At 35.4% G+C, this 26,989-nt stretch overlaps 1 protein-coding gene across 4 annotated transcripts in view; it reads right to left on the minus strand.

The window, feature by feature from the left end:
• The window catches only part of IMMP2L (inner mitochondrial membrane peptidase subunit 2), a 496,900-nt gene that overhangs the window by 94,049 nt on the left and 375,862 nt on the right, over positions 1 to 26,989 (minus strand). For all 4 annotated transcript variants that reach the window (XM_067314814.1, XM_067314803.1, XM_067314809.1 and 1 more), the window contains one exon: positions 10,313 to 10,415. In XM_067314814.1, the coding sequence (XP_067170915.1) occupies positions 10,313 to 10,415 (103 nt within the window). The remainder of the gene's footprint in view (positions 1 to 10,312; positions 10,416 to 26,989) is intronic.

The raw sequence follows: 26,989 nt of genomic DNA on the forward strand, positions 1-26,989 counted from the left end.
AAGTCAAAACTATATTCTACAAACAATAATTCTGGCAACCATTGACTAAAGTGTTTCATAAGCTCTAACAACATGCAATATTGCATAAGTACCACTTAACATACATTAATCTAATGGCAATGATTGCAGAGGCCATTTACTTTACTTTTAAGAAATGCAATGGAATGACTCTAAGAAAATACCAAATAACTCATTTTTACCATCATAAACTATTGAAAGGATTGGTTTTGTTTTTTTGGACTGACACTGGACAGATTTTCATTATTAACATTACATGACTTCCACCAGCTGATACACAATAACATCTACAGGAGATCTTTCCTTTTCTCCCTTTCTCTTTCTCTTTCTTTCTGAATATTGATCCATTATTGATCGAAGATCCATACTTGTAAAGTGCAAATTATTCATCTTCTTCAGATTTCTAGCTTTGGTAGGAAAGAAATATACAACCTTACTATCATGTCACCTTAACTAAAATCTTGGTTTCCTTCCATCCTTATTTCAACAACTGGTATCTCACAGATATGAGGCTTACATGTTAATGTTTCCTAAAACTTGTAATCTGGTCTCCCAGCCTCAAAAGATATATTGCAAAGAAGAAGACACAGCATTGGTATAAGCTCTAATACAGACAGGTTTCAGAACAGCATTCAGTAAAATTGTACTGGACTAGATGTACTGTGGGGGAAAAAAAACAATCTTGCAATTAGAAAATGTGATACAGTGTTTTCCAGGCCATCAGCTTGCCTGGGTGGTTGGACACCAGTGGTGTTCAAAGGTTCATTCAGAACTTGTCCTCATGACCATGGAGAGCTGTTGATCATCTGAGGCTAGATTTCTATTCTGCATTAAATGCAGTTAACTAGATTTTCAATAATTACATGAAAACAAATGTTATAATTACATAAATGGTACATAAGTGGAAGAGGAAACAGTATATATTAACTAAGACATAAGTATCATGGAGATATTACTATTTCATGCTGTTACCAGTACCAGTTTTCTTATTATATACAACTCTTCTAAATCTCAAGTTTCACAAGACCAGAGCTAAAAGAATTGTACTATCCCTCGATCGGATATTGAATTGTAGCAGCTTTTAATACAAACCAATATAAAATTTCAAACACTAATAAAAGCTAATCTATAGTGCCCAAATCCTCAGAACAAGTAAATGAAAATAACTATGCCCAACTTTAACTAAGTGATATCGTCTCAAATAACAAACAGAGGAAATAGAAAATATTTTCTAATTTGTATTGTAATTTATTCTTTTGTTATTTGGCATTATTTCCTTCCATAAACCTAACATTCAGTGGGATTTACCTCCCAAGAATTACATTTTTGTTCTTGTCTCTCCTGAAGTGAAAGGCAGAATGAATAACTTTAAAATTCTACTATGACTCTTAAAACTACCTCTAGATCACACCACGATTACATTCATAAGAAAACTAAATTTATACTTCTATAGTTTGAACTCTTTAAAAATCATAAATAAATCTTTCCATTCTGTGCTATCACTCTTTATCAAAAAAAACCCCATACAATTTGGAAAAAAGCTTTGATGGCTGACCATCAGAAATACTGTTATTTCCATAAAATGTTATAGCTACTTAAAAAAATAAGATATTACTGAAATAGCTGCCATTCTAATGAACCAGTAAAATTGGTAAAAAGATTCAATTTAAATTGGGGAACTTTATTCACCAAGTCTTTCAAAATAAGAGAAAACAGAAACAAGGTAAAAAAAGAGGTGCAATCTGAAACGTGTAGTCCCTTCACTTTAGTAAGAATTACTTGTAGGCATAAAATTATTTATACACAGCTGTTTGCAGGATCAGGGTCCTAGTAAATACTAATAAATACTGATTAAATACTTATATTTGTTCCATAACTCACCTCTAGAATTTGAAGCACTGCTTCAAAAAAAATGTTGTATGCTGTTAAACACACAAAGTAAGTATGTATGTAAGTATGAAGTTCAGCAGAGCACCACTTGTCATTGGCTCCTTAATCACCTGTGCTAGGAAGTTGCCATCAATGCACTTCAGAAACCTCCTGGATTGCTTGTGCCCTTCTGTGTTGTACCTCCAGCAGATATCAGGGTGGTTAACGTCACCCATGAGGACCAGGACCTGTGAAGATGAAGCTTCTTCTAATTGTCTAAAAAAAGCCTCACCTACTTCTTCATCCTGATCAGGTGGTCTATAGCAGTCGCCCACTACAACATCACCCATGTTGGTCGCTAATCCTGACTCATAAGCTCTCAGCTGCCCACTCACTCGTTTCCAGGCAGAGCTCCATGCATTCCCACTGCTCTCTCGCATAAAGGGCAACTCACCCTCCTCATTGTCCCAGACCATCCTTCCTAAAGAGCCTCTATCCACCCATCACAGCACTTTGGTCACAGGAGCTATCCCACCATGTCTCTGTGATCCCAGTGAGCTCATAGCCCTGTAACTGCACACAGATTTCTAATTCCTCCTGTTTGTCCCCCACACTGTGTGCATTCGTGTACAGGCGCTTCATTCGGAGAGGCATCCCGGTGTGCTGACTTCCCAGAAAGGGCATGAGACCTTCCCCCATAATGTGGTCCTGAAGGCACTTCCTTATTTACGTGCATATGCTTAGGGCGATTCCACTTCAGTCCTGCTTTGTTAAGAGGTCTCTGCTGTTTACATCACTCCAGACCCACTGGTTGCCAACCTCATCCACCACTTCCTTACTTGACCATTGGCCATTCTCTCCCACTCCCTCATTCCTAGTTTAAACCACTCCAAAGCTCCTAAATATTGTTTTCTATTAATATTACACATCATATTTCAGTAATGCTTTGCTTCTAAAATCAATAAACATAAATTTTTAAACAAATAAATCAATATTCATTAGTTTATACAAACTATAAATTAATATACACTGCCAATAAATACAAATTTTGAACCTCTTGATTTGACTTGTAATGACAGAAACAAGGTACTATAGCCAAATTGTCTTACTATCTACTTTAGAATTGAGAAACCTAATGTCAATACTACTGATAATATTGAGGAAGCTCTCCTATCCAAAAATGGAATCAGATAGACAATACTTTCCTATAAGACTTCAATCACTAAAATTTAGAACTTTATTTTAGTTATCAGTGAATGAGCTTTCACAATGTTCCATGAACAAGGAACTAAAACCAGAAAGAACCAAAAACATTCACTGGATTTTTAATGATGTCCTAGCAAATCTTGGTAAGAATACCAGCATGAATCAAAATTCCCTATACCATTAAACCATAGAAAAGTCAGGAAAGATTCTTTTGTGCCTGATTTCTATTAAAGCCAGTATTTTATGAGATGCTATATAGAGGATATAATGGTTTAAGTTCTGCAGAGTGTTTTATCAAATATAAGGGTATTTCAAGCTGTAACCTCAAAGAAATATAATTCTCCCCCCTCTCCCCCCCAAAAAAAATTGATGCAGAGATACACAATAAGTTCAGGGTTCAGCAAATTAGTATATATTTGAATGTAGAGCTGTTCAAACTAGTTAATTATAAATATTGGTGTGAATCTGACAGCTCACTGATCTACCCTAATATTTTATTTCAATTTTTTTGTGGTTGGGAAATCCTTTTAAAGTATTTATTCTCCATAAACATTTGCAAAATACTTGGATGAATAATTCATTGTGCTTGGGGTTGGTACATGCATCCTGTTCCATGAACAGGATGACTGAAGGATTTTGAACAGAAGTATGGTAGATTACAAATAATGCTCTCAAGTACAGTACTAGGGAAAATTAGCTAGAATGTGTAAAACTTAAGATTTGATACAACTAAGATAAAACCCCAGACCTTCAGCTACTTTACAAGTCTTTGTGAGCATTATATCACAGAGAAATACAGTAGACTCAATCAAGAGCTTTTGGTCAAAAACATTCAAAAAACTCTCTATTCGGTGCTTAAAGAATATATAATATTTAGCATCCTGCTTAAAATAATTTAAAAATGAATAACAAAAATAAGGAAAAGCTTTCTGACTATATTATCAGGAATGTTTCAGGCAGGTATATACAGTAGAGAGATAAAGTCCTGTCTGGCTTGATGATAGCCATGCGCTTGAAAGATTAATGTTTATGTATTGATTTAGACGAGAATTTGGCTAAATATTCTACTTTCCAAAAAAATAAGGACTGTCATAGAAGACTTTTTATTCTCTATCCTGCAAATGTAGTTAGTCATGACAATGGTTTTATTGTTCTTTAATGGATGGTGAGGCTACTCAATTTTATTATCAAAGGCTGCCCTTTAGCAGTTCCTGCAGTGAGTTGTCATTCTCAACAGACAAGCCACCATTCCAGAATGAATCTCTCATACAATATTCTCAAGCATATTTATTCTTCCAGGTTTATTTATCATCCGTCATAACACATAATGTCCTATCCATTTTATTCATCATAGACTTTTACAATTTCAAGCTGTGCATGCATGCTATTTACTACCGGTAACTTCATGCTCCATATGCAGTCTTTTTTCAGATTGTAAACAATTTTACCTATTTCATTTTTGGCAGTGGCCAGGTATAAATATAATGGAATGTCACTGATTGCATGTTTGCATTACACATACTGTGTTAACACAGCTTCATTTCTTCTTTATTATCCGAGAAAAAAAGAAGAAATGTCACAGATCCCACAAGAGTCATCCTTCTCTCCAAGGCTACATTTAGAGACCAAAATGAAGGTGCAATTAGAAGGTAGTGCTGGTCAAATTGCTGCAAAAAGGCAACAGAAGAAGCTGCAACACCAGCTAGCAAATTGATGCATACAAGTCCCCAGCAGGTCATTCCCAGCTTTCACTGACCACTTTCCATCCACCTTTACTATTATCCTCACCTACACTAGTTTTATTAGTGTAAGCAGAGATATGTGTATTTTTGCTAAAATCACACTTTTTTTTCACAAGGCTTGACTGTCTTGACTTGGGTCTAAACTAAGAAAAATAAGGATTGGGACAAAAGTCATCATCCTGCTACTGAATCCATTTGTCTTAAGCCTCTCCATATGCCTGGTTGGGGTAAAGGGATGCAAATGTGTATTTCAAGAGCCTGGCAGAATTCTCTCTGGGAAGCATGTGCCCTTCTATATACATTCCTCTGCAATTTTAACTGAACACAGTGCTGTTAAACACTGTTGTTAAGAATTGCTGTGTGCTGCTAAACTCTTCCCACCTTTTGCCATAGAGGCTGCGCCATTTCAGCATATGTGATTCTTGCACTAGTTTATAGCTCATAAATGAAAGCTTCAGCAGATGGCAAGATCATCACCAAGATGATTTGCACTTTTAGGATATGTGCGATTCTATGTTTCCTATTATGTAAGTAATCAAGAACTCCAAAAAGCTCTCTATCTCTTCTCTCAGCAGCACTTGGATCATCTGAACCTCTCTTAGAAGAAGACAGAGCATGTGATGCAACGTTATTCTCACAATTTGCAAACCTCTAGGTCAGAATATTTCTTTTATTAGAAGTCATGCACTTCACCTCACTGAGAGTGTCATATTTCAGTTCACTTTAATATCTAATGAACTTTTCACTCTTTCTATTTTTGACTACTTATATTCATCCCCAGTAATTACAAAGATAAATATTGGATCAGTTTAAGAAAATAACAGACCACACTCTGCTAGTTATTGACTGAATTTGGCCATTGAGGGTTAACAGTTAAACCATTTCTGTCTTATATCCAAAAGAGATGATGACAGTCTTTGAAATGCAAATTAAAATAATTAACAAAGTCAGCATATTCACTTATTTTGAATGTCATTCTAAAAGTCTATTGAGTTTTCTAGTCACAGCCTACAGGTTTGTGCAGCTGAAAGATGAAGTAGGTAAACAGGCAAGAATCCTTTTCAGACAGGTTTTTACATGAACTTGCAGTACAGAATTGGTTATATGGACAATCATAAATACAGTTTTTACAGTAATATTGACTAAAAGCAATTTATTCATTTGAAGCTCATAAACTTAGAACTTGTGTTAAAAGAAAAGCCAGACTAGTTCAACTGGATTTAATTTTGAGAGCAAATACATTGAAAGATAGATGTATTTTTTTAAATATATATCAGCATAAGAAGGGCTAGGATATCATTCTACTGAGGCAAAAAAATGTTTTATGACAAGATACTTAACCTGTCTGTGTCTCAGGTTTCCCAGTAAGATAAGGAGGATAATAGCCTTTTTGCCCTTACACTGGATTGTGAAGCTTAACTCATAAAGAGTCTTACCAAAGGCCATTAAAGCCAATAGAAATCTCTCATTGACTTTAATGAGCTTTTGTTCAGGTCTTTTACAAGTCAGTTGAAAGAGTGCCATTGACTTCAAGCCCTAACTTTATAAAGCTCTTTCATATCCTCAACTTGGAGGCAGCTGGAAACATAAAGACGTAGTTATAAAAGTGTTATATATACAAAACAAATTGCCATAAGATAAAGTTGAGCAGGTTTTTTAAATCCCAGAGGGCTAATCACTGCATGTGTGTACACCCAAGAATACATATATCATGTATTTATTAAGAGCTGTTTCTCAGATACCATTACATGACAGTTGCATAATCATCTCAGCCCTGATGGATGCCAACTCACACATTTAATCTAGATGAAGTACAGTTCATAATGACTTTTCCCTTGAAGTAGCCACAGTGTCAGATCAAGATTATAAATTGTCACTATGTTTTTATGCTGGTATTATCCTGGCTGTGTAAGTAAAGACAATAACTGATCCAGCATAAAGCTTCCTAGTATATAGTCAACCCATTAAAATCTCTTAAAAGATTGTAGCAACAGAGTGAGTTTCATACTAGATCAATTCTTTACATAATGTAGCTTCTGCCTTGTGATCTAAGAAAGCAAAAGCATTGCCAGGAACAATAATGCTAGATTTTCTACACCATCAAACCACAATCTCATAGTAAAAAGGCCCCAAAATATAGCAACATTACCAGAATTAAAAAGATGAAGATGTAACTTTGAATAGCGATATCTTAATTATATAAACTATTCATTATTACATGCTTGTAGTATGCCAATTAAAAATTAAGGTAATATAATAAATGCTTGACCTCATTCTGTAAGACTTTAAAAACAATAACAGTTAATTGAGTAGAAATAACTATTCTAGCCCAGATGATTTAACTAAAAATTCCAGCTATATCTAATTTTTATCCCCTTAAAGAATAAAAAAACTATGGAAATTCTTTGAAAATTTATTGGCTGCCATTCAAAACAGCTATTTTCAGCATTATAAATGGTTGACAAGCCATATTTCCAAACTTGAAATGCAGCAATATCAAAGTAATAGTATTATATAACATCTGCCTTGGAGATGCACAAAGAATTTTTTTTTTTAATGACAACATACGATAATCACACACTACTTAATTTCATCAAAAATTCTGGAACACTAATTAATATTTAATTTTGCGGTCATATATAGAGCGAACAATATCCCAAATTAAGTGCTATTCATAGATGTTGTGTTATTTTTGTAACTTCGGTTAAGGTATTAATTTCATTCAAAGAAATCACTGTGCAGAAAGGAAATATAAAACCTTTCCAAATCTTAGTTAAAACATTTTCATTTTCCATTCACTTTAGGAAGATGTCTCTCTATACCTTAATATTCCAATTTGAATCCTATGAAAAACAATGCAAATACAAAGAGATATTAGAATTTATTCTATAATATTTTCATGAACTAAGTACAGATAATTTAATCTGCCAAGATTTTACATTTTAGAAATTCATTTTCCTCCAAAGGTGCATTTAATTTAGATCTTCAATGATCACAGGTTTTTTGCTTTATCAACTTAACCCATTAGGCTGTTAACATGTTGTTATTCCCTGAGTGAAAAAAAAGATTTTAACATCTGTTCTCAATCTGTTTTTCCATAATTTCCTTTTATGCCCCATGTAACTCATTAGGCTCACCTACAAAACACTATCTATACTATATATGCTTTTCTATTGTAACATTGCATGAAATTTAAAAACTGGTAGATCTAAAACATAAGCCACTATAAAAATACAGTATTTATACTGAATCTTTTGATCCAAGAAAATACAGGATTTCTTCCAAATTAGAACTGTGATACACATAATGTTTAACCTAATCTCTTAGGTGACCTATATTTTAACAAAATGCGTAAACTGGTTCTGGTCTCACCATTGTGGAGTCTGTTCCTTACGACTGTTATAGTCTTATGAGAGAAAAAGTGTTTAAATTAAGATGAATATATTTTCTGAAAGGCTTGAAGAGAGTGATTTTCATATATTAACTTTCTTGTGCCGAAATGTCTCAGGAGTGCAGTAGATAGAGGGGTATAAATGTGCCTCAGTAATCTAGAACCTAAAATGCAGGTAAAACATTAAGAACCTGGAGTCCAGTATATCCTTCTAAATGCACTTTTCATTTTCTTCTACAGACTCAAATTTTTAACCTTTTAACATCCTCAAGCTAGTTTCCAGCCCTGTGATCTCTTCTTCCACCTTTATTCTTTATTCATAATTGCTGCTTTAATTGAATTTCAGAGAAAAATACCTACTTACAGTTCATACCTGCCCATAATGTATTCATCAAAACAATGCAAAAGTTTAACTTTCCATAGAAAGCTAAAGAATTTACTGTCAAGACAGTCTCAGTAGCTCTCTAAAGGTGCCACTTCTGTAAGAAAAATGACATATTATCTAATGCTAGCAAGCAGCTGATGCCTAACATGAGGTCAAATCCTAGTGGAGGCAATTTTACAGCATTTGTAAACATTGGTGAATTGAGCAAAACTTTGAGGGTGTTTAGATTTTCCCCAATATGCTATCTTGTATGAAAGCTGCAAGCTGCCTATGTTGAGGATTTTGCCTTGCATTAAGTTGTGCGTGAGCAGATGAAAATCTGAAAACATACAGTTTTCTCAGTGGAACCAATGCCTGACTGCTAAGGTTTCTTTATACTTGGAGTGTACATTGGCAATACATTTGTAAGTGAAGCAAGAGAAGATTAGTGATTTTTTGACTAAGATTTATCTTGGGAACATAGAGACATGGAAAAGCCTAGGAGAGTGTGGAAAGAGATATATGCATTAGATAGACTGAAAGAAATCTTGCAGGAAATACGCTCTAAAATTAGCTGTCAGAAATCTTAGAAAGCAGCAATGGGAAAAAAAATAAAAAATAGCTAGCAATAAAAACACACAAAAAAGTGAGATAAATCAAAAGAGAGACAAGTGATCAGATAATGTCAGACTACTCCAAACCAGACAGTAGGCCTCTTTTTGCATTTTTTCTTGAGAAAAAATTATTTTGAGTAAATAACTGGGACTAAACTTCTAGAAGCCTGACTTAAACTCAGAAAACCCTTGCTCCGTCATTAATCAGTGGGTCAACTTCTGTATACATTGGTATGAAATGCATATGGGTGAAAAAATCTAGCCCTGACAACTTCCTCATGACAATCAGTGTATTTTTATATTTTCAGAAAATAATTATCTCTAAGCACACATGTCAAAAAAAAATGCATTTGGAATACGGCAAAAAGGATTTGTATTTCAACAGCAGAATGCACAGATTATGAGACTAACTCCTGCATGATTGATAGATTAGGTTAAAACAACAACAGGAATCCACACAAACAGTAACAAAACCGAAATCGGACTAAAACTGGAGTGCAGCATTTAATGCCCTTCTGATGAATGGATGCACATTTTTACCAGTCAAGAAAGAGATCTTTTGGATTATGTTTTGTCAATATTCAATATGAAAATGGCCGCATATAAAGAAAACTTCTATTTTTGAGAAAATTTAGACAGATTTAAAATACTTTTACTGTCGTCTGCAGACCAATTTAACAGTTAACACTTACTAAGCATAGTTACAGTTTCCTAATTCGTTATCCCAGCACTGGCACTAAAGCAAGACAGAACTCCTGGGAGGGAGCCATTCAAGACTGCACCAGTTGGCAACGTATCCTAAGGGACCATCTGTCATCTACAGAGCCCTCTGGCTACTCCTCCAGTACATCCCTCCAAACTTAAAACCTCTATTGCTTCTCTCTCCATGTAGGGGAATTAAAAGGAGTTTTTACTCTTTTCACAATAGTTAAGCAAAGCAAAGCCAATCTCAGCTGACCAAGATATTTTATAAACTCTAATAACTCTCACAAAACTAAAAGTACACAATTACACTGAAGTCATACTTGCTGTGTTGTACAAATAACCAGAGAGACATGCACTGCTTTTTGGTTGCAAACCATAAATGATACACAGTGAACTGACTTACCGGGCCAAAAGCGTTGCTGTCAAAGCTGTGTCCATGGTGATCACCTTCCACCCAAATATGCCCATGTGGAATTTTCACATACTTCTTTTTGTATCCAATGGTTCTAAAAAAATGTAAAAATGGCTAATCAATTTAAAAAAACCTTCTAAAATGTTCTGTTAAGAAAGTTAACATATTTATTATTTTGGAATAGGCTCACCATTCCATAGTTGTTAAATAACCCCACACTTAAGTACTCTAGACTTCAAGAGCACTAGTCAAATGAAAACACATAAAGATTTTGTGTGAGCAAGTTGCATTATCAGAGCTGTTTACTATACTGTTTTGGCAAATATCACATCACACCAGGGAACAAGAGGCTTTTCAGTTAAATATAATTAAGGGATTCTTATTTCCATTTCTGTAGTAACAGTTCTTTGAACCATCAGATTTTATCTCAGGTAAAATCTGGTGGACATATGTTGTAGTCACATATAGACACATGTTGTAGTCACATATGGGAATGCTATTTTTCTGGGATAGTGTTAGCATACAGGCATTCATCATAAATCATTTGGCATTTCTGACCTGGCCTCAGATTCAGAGTTAAGATTCCTGTAATGCTCATGACCTGGGAGTAGGATTTCTTTAGCTGTAACAAGCTAAACAGGATAAACTTAAAGGGAACATCTAGGAGAAAGTCAAATGCTGCAAAAAATGACATTGATGATTCAAGCCATACTCCACTCCTACTGAATCTGTGCCTCAGTATGCCCTTATATTACAGAAATGACAAACTACAGGGCAGTCATAAACCTGAGATTCAGCGTATACAAAATTCCTCTATTTAGTTCCTGAGTGGCTGTTATTTTCACAATTCCAGTTTGTCTTCTACCATACACTTTTGCTTTCTTTCAGTCAGGTTACTGTTACTCTGCAAACTTTCATGCATAGAGATAATTTTCGCTTGCACACTGAATTATTACCATGACGAAGTACTTACAGATAGGACTAAGAACTATATGACCTCTTATTTAGTATTGGGTAGCTAAGTCTGTCCATACACAGACACTGTCTTTTGATCTAGCTTGTTGCCTCCAGCTCTGCCCTTTTCATAATCTGGAAGACACACAACAGGAGTTTTATTCCAGATTTTGGCACAAACTTTTGTATTAACTTTGGCTATCTAAGCTTTTCGTGCTCTTGATATCCATTGGTCAAAATAGGAAAATCATATTTTTTTTTTGTGAGGATGTTACGAAGACAAACTAATCAATAGATTGGAAACAATGAAATATAAGATAGATGAGGATTCCTCAATTATTATTGATTACATTATTATTTACTTTGCAAGTCACAAAAACCCAACCAGTGTTTTTTCAAACAGTTCTGGAAGCAGCTGAAAGGATGAGGCTGACAGAACTATGTTCTAATGGAAGTTCTCCCTGCATTTTCTTTAGAAGTTGACAAATAATAGCCTATTTTCAGAAAAAGAGACTCAGATTTTCATCTTTCTTTAGAACAATTTCATATTCTGTAATATTCAAGGCTGAGTTGCTAAACCATTCAATATAAAAAAATGCAAAACTATCCTGAGCTGGTAAATGTACAATTTCTTAAACACACACAGTAGTTTCATAATAATTTAATTGTGCTAAAAGAGTGTTTTATTATTCTGAAAATTGTTTCCTTTTTTCTTTTTTTTAGAAATATGACATACAATCTGAACAATAAAATTATTACGTTTTGAGGTTCCATAATGATTTTTTTCAGTAATAATTTCTTTCATAAAGTACCATAGGAGACCATGTTTTACTAGAAACATATGTTTAAAAAAATATATGGGTTTAGAGAAGTTGGTCATTAATTCTGCTCTGTCTGCTTAGACACTCTGAAAATTATTAAATGATTATCTTCCATCACTGATAAAGACAAACAATAGCTTAGAAATATTTAATTTTCTCTTCTATTCATCCCACTGAATACAGAACAGTAGATTGTGATATGGTTTTATACCTTTTCAGACTTTATGCACAAAACTGAATTTCACCCAGAAGGGTGAAAGGAATTTGAATAGGCCTGCATAAAGTTAATTCTGCCAACATGTTTACATGCCTTTCATTACAAGAATATGTATTTCTATTTCTAGTTCCATGGTACCTTGGGGTTCACCGGCCACATGAAAGCTGGTGCTCATTAAGTGAAAAAATCATTAGCAAGTAATGAACAAAGTAGACATATTACAGTGCTTGTTCTCAAGCTAGCTCACTTCTTAGCTAGACTATACCCTTTCTGGGTCCTTGAGCCATTATCTTCTAAAAGCTTGTGCTGTGTTAAAATACAGAGTTATAGCTCCCAGCTGAATATTACTGCTTCTTTCAAGAAGTTATCGTGCTTCAGGAGGAAATTCTGAAAATGACCCAAATTACCAAATGGCTTTGTATTTAAACTATTGACAAGAACCTCAGACATAATAACAAAAACAGACCAGGCAGCAATTATTCATGCAACTCAGTTTTCAGAGTACGGTCTTTTTTGACTATAGTGGAAACTTCAGCCACCATATTTGGATCCATAGGGTGATGTGTGCTTGCTGTTTATGACAATATGTACAATGAAAAAGAACACAAAAGAAATCCAATTTGAAGCAAAAAAAAGACAATACAAAACAGCCAATATTTGCTATTGTAGTCAGAGCAGCACTTACAGACCACAACATCTTTTTTGGGGGGGTGGTACTCCCCATTTCTCCTATTTCCGCTGCCCCAAACCACATACACATGCTCTTCTAGAAAACATACCCACAAAAGAGACATACTAGTAGATTCAGGAGGGAATGAAAACCTCAGAAATGTCAGAAAAATAATATGGCAAATGTCAGTCAGTTACTCCATTTGCAACATCTCAGAGCAGACACAGTCTCCCACCCCCAAATAATTTCTTCCTTTATTATGATTAGGAAATCTCTGACGGGGAAGGGAAAAGCTTTTGCAGTATGTACTTAAAACCAGAAAGTATGGTCTTAGTATTGCTATTTGATCTACATGGATTGATCTTGCAGAGACCCAGTGAAATCAGAGAGTCTTAACACAGGTGTACAGTGTGTTCTTAAAGGTCTGAAGCAAAAAGAAAAAGATTACAGAGTGCAGCAATTATCACTGGTTCTTTTTATTATTCCTAAGTCATAGGGAAATATGTATTTTCTTTTTTACTCTTGAAATAATGATTGAAAGGCAGAAAAATTTGTGTTACAATCATCCAAAAAATGTTGTGTCTCTCTTACAGTGACAGAAGAGAAATTATATACAAATTCTCATGCTGAAAAAAAGGAGATGATAATATACAAGATGTTTTGACTTAGAGGAAACAGAATTAAAATTGATGATGTTAATAAATGTATTAAGGGAAGGGGGAAGAGAAAAAGGAATGGAAAAGAAACAGAAGCAGTGGTTTTATCTACTTTAGTAGAAAGGACAGATACTGCACAGATAAATCATTCTGTAAGCTCAGCCGATAAGTGCAGAACCTTCTGCCATTTCATGTATGAGGTGTATAAAACATCAGATTTTTCTCCTATGCAGGTGCAGTAGACAATTTTTCAAGCTATATTGCAAACAATAAGTACTTGCATACCTGTGAACAGAACAGAGGCAAGAAAATTATTTTCCTAAGACAATTAGTTCAAAATGTTTGTGTAGTATTTGCATAAGGCAGTTGTATGGGCACTTTGTGTCCACTTTAGCAAGACTCTTGCAAAAAACTGTCGGAACACAGGTTGAAATTTAAAAACAAAGTTTTACTTGAGTCTCTCATTACATGTATTAGAAACAAACCACAGCAATAAGCTAGTGTTACAGTAAATTGGATCATCCATTACCTAATATTGTTTTTAATTTTCAAGATAATTTCCTTGTTGGATTACTCCACAACAGATCTATAAATCATTCATGCAAGCAAACCAGGCTATAGACTTCAGAAATCCATATTGGGTTAATGACAGCGAGTTATTTTTAATTATTGCTGTGAAGAATATGCTGACTTTCTAAGAACAAAAACAACTTGTAGTTTTCTGTCCTATGAAGACAGCATAAATTGCTTCATAATCAAACCTAGTCAGTTAGTTATTAACACTGCCTTTCTCTCACATGGATCTTGTTGAAATTAAATACTTTAATTTCAGGCCTAAGTTACAATAAGGCGATCATGTGTACATACCACACTGGCAATAGGGCTCTCGCTCTAAATACTGCAGACTACAATTCATTCATTTCACTAGCTAAACATTTTAGCCAGACGTCCTGAAAGAAAACTATTAGCTATTTGTCCCTTCATACAATCATACGAGGCCAAATTACTATCACAAACTGTTCAATATCATTTCCAAGAAGAAAGAGAAGGTGTTGATTCAAGCCTTTTTCTTAAGGAAACCTTTGCAGACAACTTCCATTCACTTTTCAGATTTGATACCATGTAAATGTCAATTACAAGTATTATTATCAGAAAATTAACAGAATATAAAATGAAAAATGACTTAGGAATCCTTCTGGCACTCTTCAACAACAGCAAAAAAACCCTAAAATCCTCAAGCAACTGAGATCTAAAAATTAATTAAAATCACAGTTACCTCACCAGTAATTTTGCATCAACAGATTGTCAGAGACCTTTCCTACAAAAGAAATGCAGTGAATAATGTATTGTGCATTTTGAAAATAATGCATAAACCTACTTTTCTTTCTTAAGAAAAGCCTCTTTTGTCTGAGTTTGCCTGTAATCTTAACCCCTTTGTTAGCTCTCACACATAAAGTATTTAATTAAATTTAGAAGATGACTGAATGAATTCTTCAGAGTATAATTGGTGTGTGTAATAATTAACTTAGTATTTGTTAATTTCATAGCCAGTTCATTATCATGAGTTATAATTACAAGATGATCTTTTAAATTTACGAAAGCTTCTCTGAGTAAAAAGTAGTCTTTGGCTTTCTGAAATCCACTCTTCAGGCAAAAATAAAGACAACTTCCTGTAACACCTCATACCCTGCCAATTTTAAAGGTTTGTGTTAGGAATAATACAGGTAAATATATTAAAATACCCAGATTTTGCTACAAAGTATTCAAGCACCTCTTAAGACCCATACTGGTGTGTTTAAACAGATGTAAGAGGATTTTGACAGGTTAGTAATAACCACCTATTGGTTATTAACTGTGGTTTGAGCAACCACCTGTTGCTCAAACCACAGGTAAAGTCTCACTGCATTAAGAACAGTGAGTCTACAAGGGATGCAGTAATTTTTCTGATCAGAACATAATGGAATTATTTTAATCTTTTTACTCATTTTTACAGAAATTGGTCTGAAATTCTGGTTTATTCTTACATCCGAGATACATTGTGAACCCAATGCAAAGGTTTTTTCTCCATGATTTAATAGTTAACAGATGCACTTATATCTATCCTTGGCTGAGAAATAATTTCAATCTTGACAGTCAAAAATGAGCTCTATATGGTATTCTAACCACCTGCCCACAAGCAAGAAAAATCTGCTTTTTTAGCATGTGCTATGAGTGCCAAACCAAGCAACTTGGCTCAGCTAAGTTGGATGAGGAATGATTGCCTTCAATTTGATTTGACCTTGAGAAATCAGAAGGTCTCAGCAGTCTCCATACCATTGGGTGTCATCAGGGAACAGACACTGTGGATAATTTCCTGCGTTTGCACAGTAGAGAACAAACACACACAAACTCTCCTGTAACAAAGGCAACCTAGATAGTACTTAAAAGCAACTTTTTCCAAACATTGTTGTAATTGCTGCACATGGAAGTTTTCCATGTATATCAATCTTATTCATCAAATTCACAGAATGAAAAAATACTGAAATATTCAATTTCAGGTGACAGCTGGATCACAAGATATTAATCTTATTGTAACATGTCATTAAATTGTATTAGTATTACCACAGGGAATCTTCCACATGACACTAAACACCTTCCAGACCCTCAGAAATCTCCCCTTTTCCCTTCCAAAACACAAATACAGCCATCTGTGTCCTTTTTTTTAAACCTTCTCATATGTGTCCTATATTCCCTTGACCACAAGCTGTTATCTAATCAGCTGATTTTAGAAGATAGGGTTATATATGTGAACGAAATAAATAGCTTTCCCTCAAGGCCAGGTTACCAGGCTATGCATGAAAGTATGTCAATAGGTTAGGGAACATTCCTTGGTTATGTACAGCTATTAACTTTTGTCTCAGAGGTGAAAGGAATTTTTCTTAAAAGCTGAGGGTCAATTGGTTATTGAGAGGTCTGTGTTGAAAATATGCACCCAAGCTCAACTAGAAAAGTGCTGAAGGAGACCCATGCTTGGGATTCTACTTCTAGCACAGTAGCAGATATGGCATATTAAGAAGGAAACCCCCCAAATAAGACAAACTGCAGTGACAGAAATGATGAAATCTGAAATAGGAGCAGCAGCTGTTGACGACGCAGAGGTTTCCTTTGCCTGGACTTGGGCAAATTTCTGAGTATCTAGAAATTTCACCTTTAGTAATGAAAGAGCTTTTTTGAAGATTCATGGAAATGAAGACTAATTAACTAATTGACTACATAGCCAGTTTTCTTATTCAGAACAGAAATACGAGATGGAATACTCAACTTTCCGTAATAAATAAGCCACACAGTTAAAGTGAGCATGATGTTGAACTGCAACTGGTGTCTCTTTTTTTCCCAACTAAAGCATTCCTACCAAATTGATTCCGCAACCTATTTGTTGCATCCCTGCAGGTTTGTATGATTGAGTGATGGTAATATCAGTATCTTTAGAAATCTGGTCCTGGAGGTATGTGGGGGATACTTATAGCTTTATTTTATTAATTAGATATTTCTTGTAGATTATGTCATTCAAAACAAAATAATTATTTAGCCACTACTTGTCTCACCAGCTTCTTCAAAATAGTAATTACTCACCTTTAAAACACATGGTACTCAGGAAAATTACTGGATTTCAACTGAATTTAAAAAGCATTCTAATCAAATACTGATATTTATGCTTTTTGCCAAATGCCTGCTGGGTGAAAGTTAACTGAATTTTCAAGTGCATGCATCATGTATTGTATCTGATATCTTTTAAACTATATTTCCTCTAAAGCTATACCACACTGAGCGAGACATACAAACATGATTATATCACTTTCTTGCAGCACAGTACAATGCAGCCAATTACAGACTAACATTGTGAAACTAGAAGAAACATAATCAAGTGAAAGTTTGTATATCTAATACAGCTGTCCTTTATATAGGTTAATAGAACCTGAATCTCATTTTCACTAGGGCTTTCTTTATACTACATTGGCAGAGCAAAGAGAGGTGAGAATATTAATTCTAAGGCTAGAAAATACCAATGTGATGACCCAGTCTGAAATCTAGATAAGTACAGCTCTTAGAATTTCATGCAGATATTTGTGTGATGAATATTGAGTAATTCACTGTTCAGCAATTTCTTAAATATGCACTGTTTAGTGATTTTAAAATTTCTATTATTGTATGTCAAAAATATATTTTATAAATGACATTTGCATTATAAAGTATTTGATATTTTTATTTTTGTTATAATTAGTATATATTGCTAATATCTCAGACAGATTCACAGAATCACAGAACCACAGCATGGTTAAGGCTGGAAGGGACCTCTGGAGATCATCTAGTCCAACTCCCCTCCTCAAGCAGGATCACCTACAGCACACTGCCCAGGGCCATGTCCAGACAGTTTCTGGATATCTCCATGGATGGAGACTCCACAACCTCTCTGGGCAACCTGTTCCAGTGCTCTGTCACCCTCACAGTAAAGACATTTTTCATCATATTCAGATGGAACTGCCTGTGTTTCAGTTTGTGCCTGTTGCCTCGTGTTCTGTCGTTGGGCACCACTGAAAAGAGTCCGACCCCATCTTCTTTACACCCTCCCTTCAGATATTTAAACACATTGATAAGATCCCCCCTCAGTCTTCTCTTCTCCAGGCTAAACAGGCCCAGCTCTCTCAGCCTTTCCTCATAACAGAGATGCTCCAGTCCCCTAATCATCTTTGTAGCCCTTCGCTGGACTTGCTCCAGTAGTGCCACATCCCTCTTGTACTGGGGAGCCCAGAACTGGACGCAGTACTCCAGAGGTGGCCTCACCAGGGTTGAGTAGAGGGAGAGGATCACCTCCCTCGACCTGCTGGCAACACTCTTCCTGATGAAGCCCAGGATACCATTGGCCTTCTTGGCCACAAGGGCACATTGCTGCCTCATGCTTAACTTGGTGTCCACCAGCACTCCCAGGTCCTTCTCTGCAGAGCTGCTTTCCAGCAGCTCAACCCCCAACCTGTACTGGTGCATGGGGTTATTCCTGCCTAGGTGCGGGACCCTGCACTTGCCTTTGTTGAACTTCATGAGGTTCCTCTCCGCCCACCTCTCCAGCCTGGCCAGGTCTCTCTGAATGGCAGCACAGACCTCTGGTGAATCAGCCACTCCTCCCAGTTTTGTATCATCAGCAAACTTGCTTAGGGTGCACTCTGTCCCTTCATCCAGGTCATTGATAAGCTGAACAGAATTGGACCCAGTATCGACGCCTGGGGGAAACCGCCTCCAATGAGACTTTGTGAAACATAGCACAACCCTCTGAGCTCTGCTGTTCAGCCAGTTCTCAGTCCACCTCACTGTCTCCTCATCTAGCTCATACTTCCTGAGCTTGCCTATGAGGATGTTATGGGAGACAGTGTCAAAAGCCTTACTGAAGTCAAGAGAAACAACATTCGCTGCTCTTCCCTCATCCCAGCCCATCAATCATACAAGGTTATCAGGTTGGTATTCATTTCAGGCTGATATTCATATTCATATCAGGTTGATATTCCACTCTGTGCTTCAAAGATACACTGTACATCTAGAGCTTAGGTTTTGCCCCTGCTTTGATACTTTTCCCTACACACATAAGCATCACTAAAGACTTACACAGATGCTGGGCAAGCACCCTCTGAGTTGAGTTAAAGAAGTTACAATCACCAGAAGTTATTTTCTATGAATTGTAAACATCAGAGATGCAGGCAGTAGTATCAACCAGCAATGTCAGGGGATCCAGATTTAAAGGAAATACTTTCTTCTCAGGTTAAATCATTCTGTATTCATTTGCAATCACTTATGATTCCACTCTCCAGCCTCCCATTGTTTTACAGTACTTTTTTCAATTCATCCTACTTTCTTTTAGAAACTATATAAAAGACTACTGCAGAATACCACACACATAACACTTAGTTGCACAGGGAATTTCCTTCTGTTCCTGGGAGTTTTACTTACATAGTCAGGAGGGATGTGGCCACTCAAGCATTTGATATTGTTTGCTCCTGCAATGAAGAACTTATTTTGCTCCTACTGTTAAAAGCAAACAGCTAACATTAGCTTCCCTTCCCCAGGTGACTTCAACCATTTTTCCTTTATCTTCTGTGCTTGGTGTCATTCTTGTGTCTTTTACACCACTCCCTTCACATCGCGCACCACTTTCTTTTCACATGTGTCTGTTCCAGCACTAACAGCATTCTCAGTTTGTGATCTTTTCCATGGCAGCTCTCCTTAACTCTTTTAAGAAAATTTATTTTGGGGGATTTTCAAATGAAACCATAGATGATCCCTCCTGACCTGGATTTGCAATGACACATATAAATGCAAAATTTTGTCCTTTACTTCCAGACTGAAAAATTTATAGCAAAAGACTGCTGAAGTGATGCTGTGAAATACCTGTTCTTGGACCATTTAGCTTTCAATGTCCCTGTACAACCTGCATTACTGCATCTAACAGTATTGAGACTATTTCTATTTAAAAAGAGTTTTAGAAAATCCTGAATTTGATGTCAATATATATTTTGCAATTTGTTCAATATTGGATGCTCTCTAAAGATAACTGCTTGTACTGTATGTGAATACAAATATTCCTACACAATTATACACAAATCTGTCACTCCCATTTGAGATACTGAGGTTGCTTCATTCTTTTGCCGTGCACATGCTCTTAACCAGAAGAACCATAGTTCTTTTCAGGATAAATTGAAAAAACAAAACAAAACAGTAATTTTGTATCAAAAAAAAGAGCAGCAATTCATCTATTAGAGTCAGTTCATTGAAATGGCCAACCAGCTTGCTGATTCAGCAAAAAAAAAAAGCAATATCTCATTTTTCTTTACTATAGACTTGTGAATCTGTCTGATCCCAACTACCAGCTATGCCCTTTCAAGTTAAGATTATGAAAATTATTATTGCTTTTTTTGATAAAAGTCCCATCATCCAAATGACTGTACCATTTTTTTACCTACTCAAATTTCTCTACTAAATGATATTGATAATTAACATGCCCACTTTTTACTATTAAGTATATCACTAAAAGACAGCTATTAACAATATAATATCATATATTAGGTGGGAACCATTTGATAGATTCATTATCATTAGCTTCATAGTTCTACCAAGATAAAAATTACTAGTTATTCTAGGTCATCCAAGTTAAATTACCAAATCCTATTGCCATTGTCAAATTGGAAATTTTATACATGTAAGAACAGGATGACAAACAGAGGTCAAAAAAGTACTGCTCACTGCATATCAAAAAGTAAAATTTTGCCCCACCTCACCACCCTCTTTTTACTCCTATTAGATCAACTGGGAAAATCACTGGGCAAAATTTTAGCTCTAAACAGGTCTTAGAGAACTGAAGACAACTGTTTGAAGTAAACGCCTAAGATTTATAACACTGTAAACAGACCAGGATTTCATCTGATAGATATTTAATTGTTGCGCTAATGATCTACTGCAACAATACATTCCTTTTTCCCTCTTTAGTTAATAGATGTATAAATTTTTATCTCAGTTACCCCTATGCCAAACTAAGAGAAGATTTGGTCCAACTTTTTTCCAGATTAAAATCTATGGAACTTAAAAATTGACTCAACCATTACTCTTCAGCTTGCAGAATCTGCAATTGTTACATAAAGCTCTCTATAAAGCTTTTTTTGATTAAAGTCACTCTTTTTCTTCTTGGCCAACTGCTCTACCTTAACAGGTCTGCCCAGCAGGTTCAGAGCTCTTTAATCTTCTATATCCTTTTAAAAGTGAATTTAATAGCATAGTTGAGTTTATGGTCAGCCCTGTAAGTAAACTGATTAGCAGAACAGATTGAAAGAAATAGGGATTCATGCATCTTTTCTTCACACTTTCTATTCAAGGTATTCTCATGCTGAGGAACAGAAACTGTCGAGGGAGAAGCAGTAGCTTGCCCTTTGGTTTCTTACTTTCTCTCTTTCCTCAGCTGCACAGTGAGATCACTGGTCAGCCTTCCAAGAAGTGCACTCCGTGCATGGAGGTGTGATGGTAAGAGGGAAGGAGAAAAAACAGTTTGAGAATCCTTTGTAATCCCAAGAGGGAAAATCATGGCATCTGCCACCATAGAATATCCAGTTGGCCTATTCCTCTTCTGAAGAGATGCCTAATGGAGAAGATCTATCTCTTTCTTTTTTTAAAGTGATGATGGGGGTGGTTTCAGCAGCAGTGCCTCTTCTTCACTATGATAACGGGCTAGACATTAAAGATCTTGGATCCTGATTCCTGGATCCTCCTCAGCTTGAGGGAAGTTGAATAAATCTCCCACATAATAGGTGAATGTCCCAAATACAAGGCCCTGGAAGGAGGGAAGGGAAAAGGCAGCTGGAGGTGTAGGTGAGGAGAAACACCAACCCCAAATATCAAGGCCAGATATTTGTGCAGTCATAGAAAATTATGCAGTCTAGGAAAAAAATACTAGCTTCCACAGAGCTGGCATTCCAGACTTTCAAAACATTTTTTAAAGTTTTCCACTCTGCAAAGACTCTAGGGCAACTTACTCAAGACCAAGGAAAAAGTAAGATCCATAACTCCATAGAGCTTAGTTAACAAATAGCTAAGAGATTCTGCAGTTTCTCATGTCTGAATGGCATTTACAACTTCTTAGTGAAGTTTTAACATATCACATAGAACAATACCCCTTTTTTTTTTTTTTGAACCTCGTAAGACGATCAACTGGTGAATAGCTGTCTAGTTAAAATCAGATGCTTGTAGATCTGTGACGTCTAAAAAGAATCTGGCAAAATCTGCCTCGTTCCAAATGTAAGAAATAATCCCCCACCCACACGCTTCTCCCACAGAAGCTAATTGTTATACTTTCTTTATTGCTTAACACTAATTAAAAGTATTAAAATTTCCTAATCTGCTTTAGGCAGCATATCAAAATGAGAAACTTTCATATAATAAGCACTTTCAAGATTTATTTTTTATTTATGGAAAGGGGAAAGTTGTTTTTCTCTGTAGAATGCAAGCCTGAAACTTTCTATGTTTCCTTTTATTAATTTTTCTTGCAGGAAAAAATATGAAAAGATGCTTTTATTGATTTTCTTTAAAAAGTGCCTTTTCATTTTTTAAAGGACACTACTATCATACAGGTAATTGAGAACCTGGCAAGTAAGCCATAGAGGATGATACCTACGCATCATTAAATTAATGTATTCCTTTGCTGATACAAGTTATAATTATGTTTTTTTTTAACTCCCAAATATTTCAATTATTTTATCTCAAATATTTAGGAAAATTTATTTAGTAGTAATGATGATGTAAGTGTTAGAAACTAGACCAATACTTTCTGCTGAAGAAACAATCCTGGAATAACTGCCGTAAATTCAAGGAAATGAATCATATGGTCAGGGCAGACTTCACGCATGTATCACTGGTCAGAGTTTGAGAAATATAAGGGAAGCTCAGAATAATACAAATTTAAACATAAAATTCACCACAAGATTTCCTGAAATCTTAAAACAAAAGTCTAAATGAAAGAAAGTAGCAGATTTTTTTTCAATTTTCAGTCTTTTTCTTCTGCAAAAATAGCTGTTATCAAAAAGACTTGGTTCAGCATTAGATATGCCAGAGAACTAATAGAAAGCCTGCATTAACCTCAGAAACTTTCTCCAAAAAATCTACAAAACAACAAGTTTTGTATGGTTTCTGTTAAAAGATGTAAGAGTTCATATATGAAGATCAGACTGCAGAAAATACCTGCTTTGGAATGGTCAAGTTATTTCAGTATGAACTTTCAAATTACAGCTTTGCAAGACTCTTCATCCTTTGAGGTTTGCCCATTGTATAGATACAATGAAATTTAACCTTGGTTTACATATCACCATTATTTCAAAGGATATTTACATTTCTGGCAAGTTAAAGTGACCTATAACACTATCTACAAATTGCCAACAGATATTTTTAAAAAGAAACTTCCAAGTGTGAATTTTTTTCAGCATTATTTTTTTCAGCATTATCAATGTATAGCATATTATAAATTACTACTACTGACATGCCTTGAAACACTGTGAAAGTGATGGAAATCAATATGCACATAAAAAAAAAATTTAATACAAATTTCACTTAAGCAGCATTTAAATAGTTCCAAAACATAACTTCCAAAAGAAAAAAAAAGAAAAATCACTTTCAGGAGCCTTTATCATGGAACACTTTGCAGAAGTGGCATTTTGGTTGATAAAATACTTCAGGTAATTTTTCCTGATTGGCTCTAAAAAATTCATGTTGTGATTCTAGAGAGGTTCCATGTTTATTTTTACTGGGGAACATCCCCTGAAAGTTATAGATGTCTTTTATAAAATACAAAAAGTGTTTATGTATGTCTTCTCCATCACAGCTACCTTAACTGAGTTTAAAAAAAAAATCCTGAAGTTCATGTTAACAGAAAATTGAAGTTATCAGAAATGGATTACTGCCTGTCCATAAAAAACATGAGCTGATAATGTATTGTTGTTGTTGGACTCAGTTTTACAAAGCGACTTGCTTAATTCTCATTCTTTGGCTATATCTATACAATTTTCAGTTCATGATGCTATCTGACCTGGATCGGTGTGTCCCCACTGACACCTGATGGTGCCTCAGGTTGCACTGCCTACACAACGCAGGGCAGACTAACCTCCACCGGCTGCACGTCTTACCTGCCCTTGGCAGGAAGCCTCCAAATCTCCCCAGGAGGATCCCACTGCCGCGTGCCAGTAAGCCAAATTCAGATAACAATAACTGGACTGCTCCTAGGATGCCCTTCCTGCTCGGGCTGCCATGCAGGTGTGTACCTGTGTCCACTGGGGTAGCAGGAAGGCATCAGATTTTCTCTCCCCATTGCCCCCAAACCTCACCGCAGTGTAACACCCCAGGTATTTTTTGTTCTACAATAAAAACCTGTGACCACAAACTGTGTTGAAAGGTTCATATATTCAAGAATTATCCAAACTGAATTCAATGTGTGTCTATTCAAGATATTTTATTTGAAATTATAAGCTGAAAGATCAACCAAGGCAAGCTGGACAAAAGAGAAGAAATTTTGCTTGAAATGAAAGTCTGCCAATTTATTCATATCTAATACACATTCTGTTTCAAAGAGACCTCTGAAATAATTTCAAATAATTGATATATAAATTACTGAATAAAAGGACTGAATAATGCCAATAACTTTGGTTTTCAATTTTTAAAAGGAGGTTTCTCTATGCATCTTTTTTCTAACTATAGTCACAGGTGCCCAATTCCATGGTTTCTTCACAGTTCTAATTAAACTCATTAATTAAATGATGTTGGTGCCTTCATGCCTGACACTTAGTACAAGCAAAAAATGTAGAGATCATAGCACACAACAGCTGGTTTTAATTCCTAGCCAACTGTCTAAACATTACTGCAATATTCAAATTCTTCCTCCTCGTTTGATCTCAGCTGAAATAAAACACTAAAGAGGAACACTATTCTCTTTTTCTTGTTTCAAAATATTGTGATTTAAATACAGGTGAGTGCATGCATGTGTGACCATATGTATCTGCATCTTGTTCGGTTATATTTAGAGGGCTAACAGCCACCTTGAGTTATCTCTGTGCTAGCTTCTCTTATTTTTTCCTATTACAGAAGAAAAGAAAATTCTTGTTGTGCATTACCACCCTGTAAAGCACTCAGCAAGTGAGTAATCATCCAGATTGACTGGTGACTTCTGTCCCTTACTGCAACTGTATGATTATTTTAAGGAAAAAAAAGTGATAAGCATATATGAAGCAAATGTTCAAGCATTTTTATCCTTAAAATGAGGCACATTCTAGGAGGTTTGTGCAAAGAATTATTATTACCAAAATAAATATTTATAATGTAAGATAAACATTTTTCCTATCAAACAAACTTTTCCTGGAGAGGCACAAAATTAGACACTAATATTTCTTGGTGTTTAAGTATAAGAGAAAATTAGAGTGTCTCCAAAAAGTATACCTAGCTTTAATATTTTGCTAATGTAATAAATGCCTTATTTCTGAGTCAGAGCAGCAGTCAAAGTAGCCCTGTATTCTGTCTCCAAAAATGGCAAAGCAGACAACGTTCAGGAAAAGCATGTTAGCCTGGCCGCTTTCTGTAGCCATTTCCTGCATGCAGAATTACTGTGCCAGAGATGCTTGATGGTACATCTCTGTCTGCTTCTTCTAGTATTCATTTATGGATCTGTTGTCCATGAATTTGTTTAACTCCTTTCTGAACCTGTGGATACCGTCTGCCTCCATAATCTCCTGTAGCAAGAGGAGGCAAATCATAATTCTAATGTATATTTTTTATATATATAATGTATATTTTATGATGTATAATTTTAAGTGTATTATATAATGGAAGTATACGTGTATTGTATAATGTATCGTGCATTTTACAATATAAATTATAATAATATAAATTATAAATTCTATAAATCATTATAATTTGCCACTCCTGTGGCAAATTACAGAAGTTCACTATCTGCAGTGTAAAGAAATACTGGTTTTTTTCTGTTTTAGACCAATCTTTTACCAGTCTCATCAAGTGCCCCCACTTGTGTATAGTGGGATTTGGTGACCAATTCAGCTTATCCACTGCCTTCATGATTTTATAAACCTTATGTATAACTCCCCTCAGCCACTACACACTGAAGAGTCCTAGTCTTTCTAGTTGTCCTTGTCAGACAGCTGCTCCATCAACATTTTAGTTGTTTTTCTCTGTATCTTCTCTACATCCATTTTTAAAATCAAGTCTCAAGATGCAAGAATTGACAGTATTCTTTAGGGGCTTTATATTCTTAGCTTGTTAGGGCAGACCTACATTTGCTGTTGTTCAGTTTTGGCCTTGCATTTTACAAAAACAGTGGAAAGCTAATGAACAGAAATGCTTAATTTAGGAATAGTCTGGTACATTTTAGAGCAGCCTACTATTTGCCACATGAGTCCATCTTTAAACATTTTTCCTGAAAGAGCTCAATTACACACAGTCCAGTCTTGGACAACAGTAAAGAGTGCTTCATTGAGCCTAAAAAGATTTGGAAAGCTGATCTTTGCTCCTAGGAGTAGACACTAATACCGGTCTCTTTTTTTTCTCACAATACTGGAATTCCATGCTTTGTTAACAGGAAAACCCTGCAAAGCAGTAAAAATTTCAAACCAGGGATCCTCAAAGAAATAATCTAAATCACCTACAAAAGGAAAAGGCACTGTCCTCATTAATACTTCCACGGCATTCAGTAACCTCACAGTATTGAGTAAATTGATCTCTCATTAAAAACTGGCCTATTTCTCCCACTCTCCTTCTTCCCAAGCGTATTTTTCCATTTAATGTTAC

This window comes from Apteryx mantelli, chromosome 1 (genome assembly GCF_036417845.1).
Source record: "Apteryx mantelli isolate bAptMan1 chromosome 1, bAptMan1.hap1, whole genome shotgun sequence".
Lineage (NCBI taxonomy): Eukaryota > Metazoa > Chordata > Aves > Apterygiformes > Apterygidae > Apteryx > Apteryx mantelli.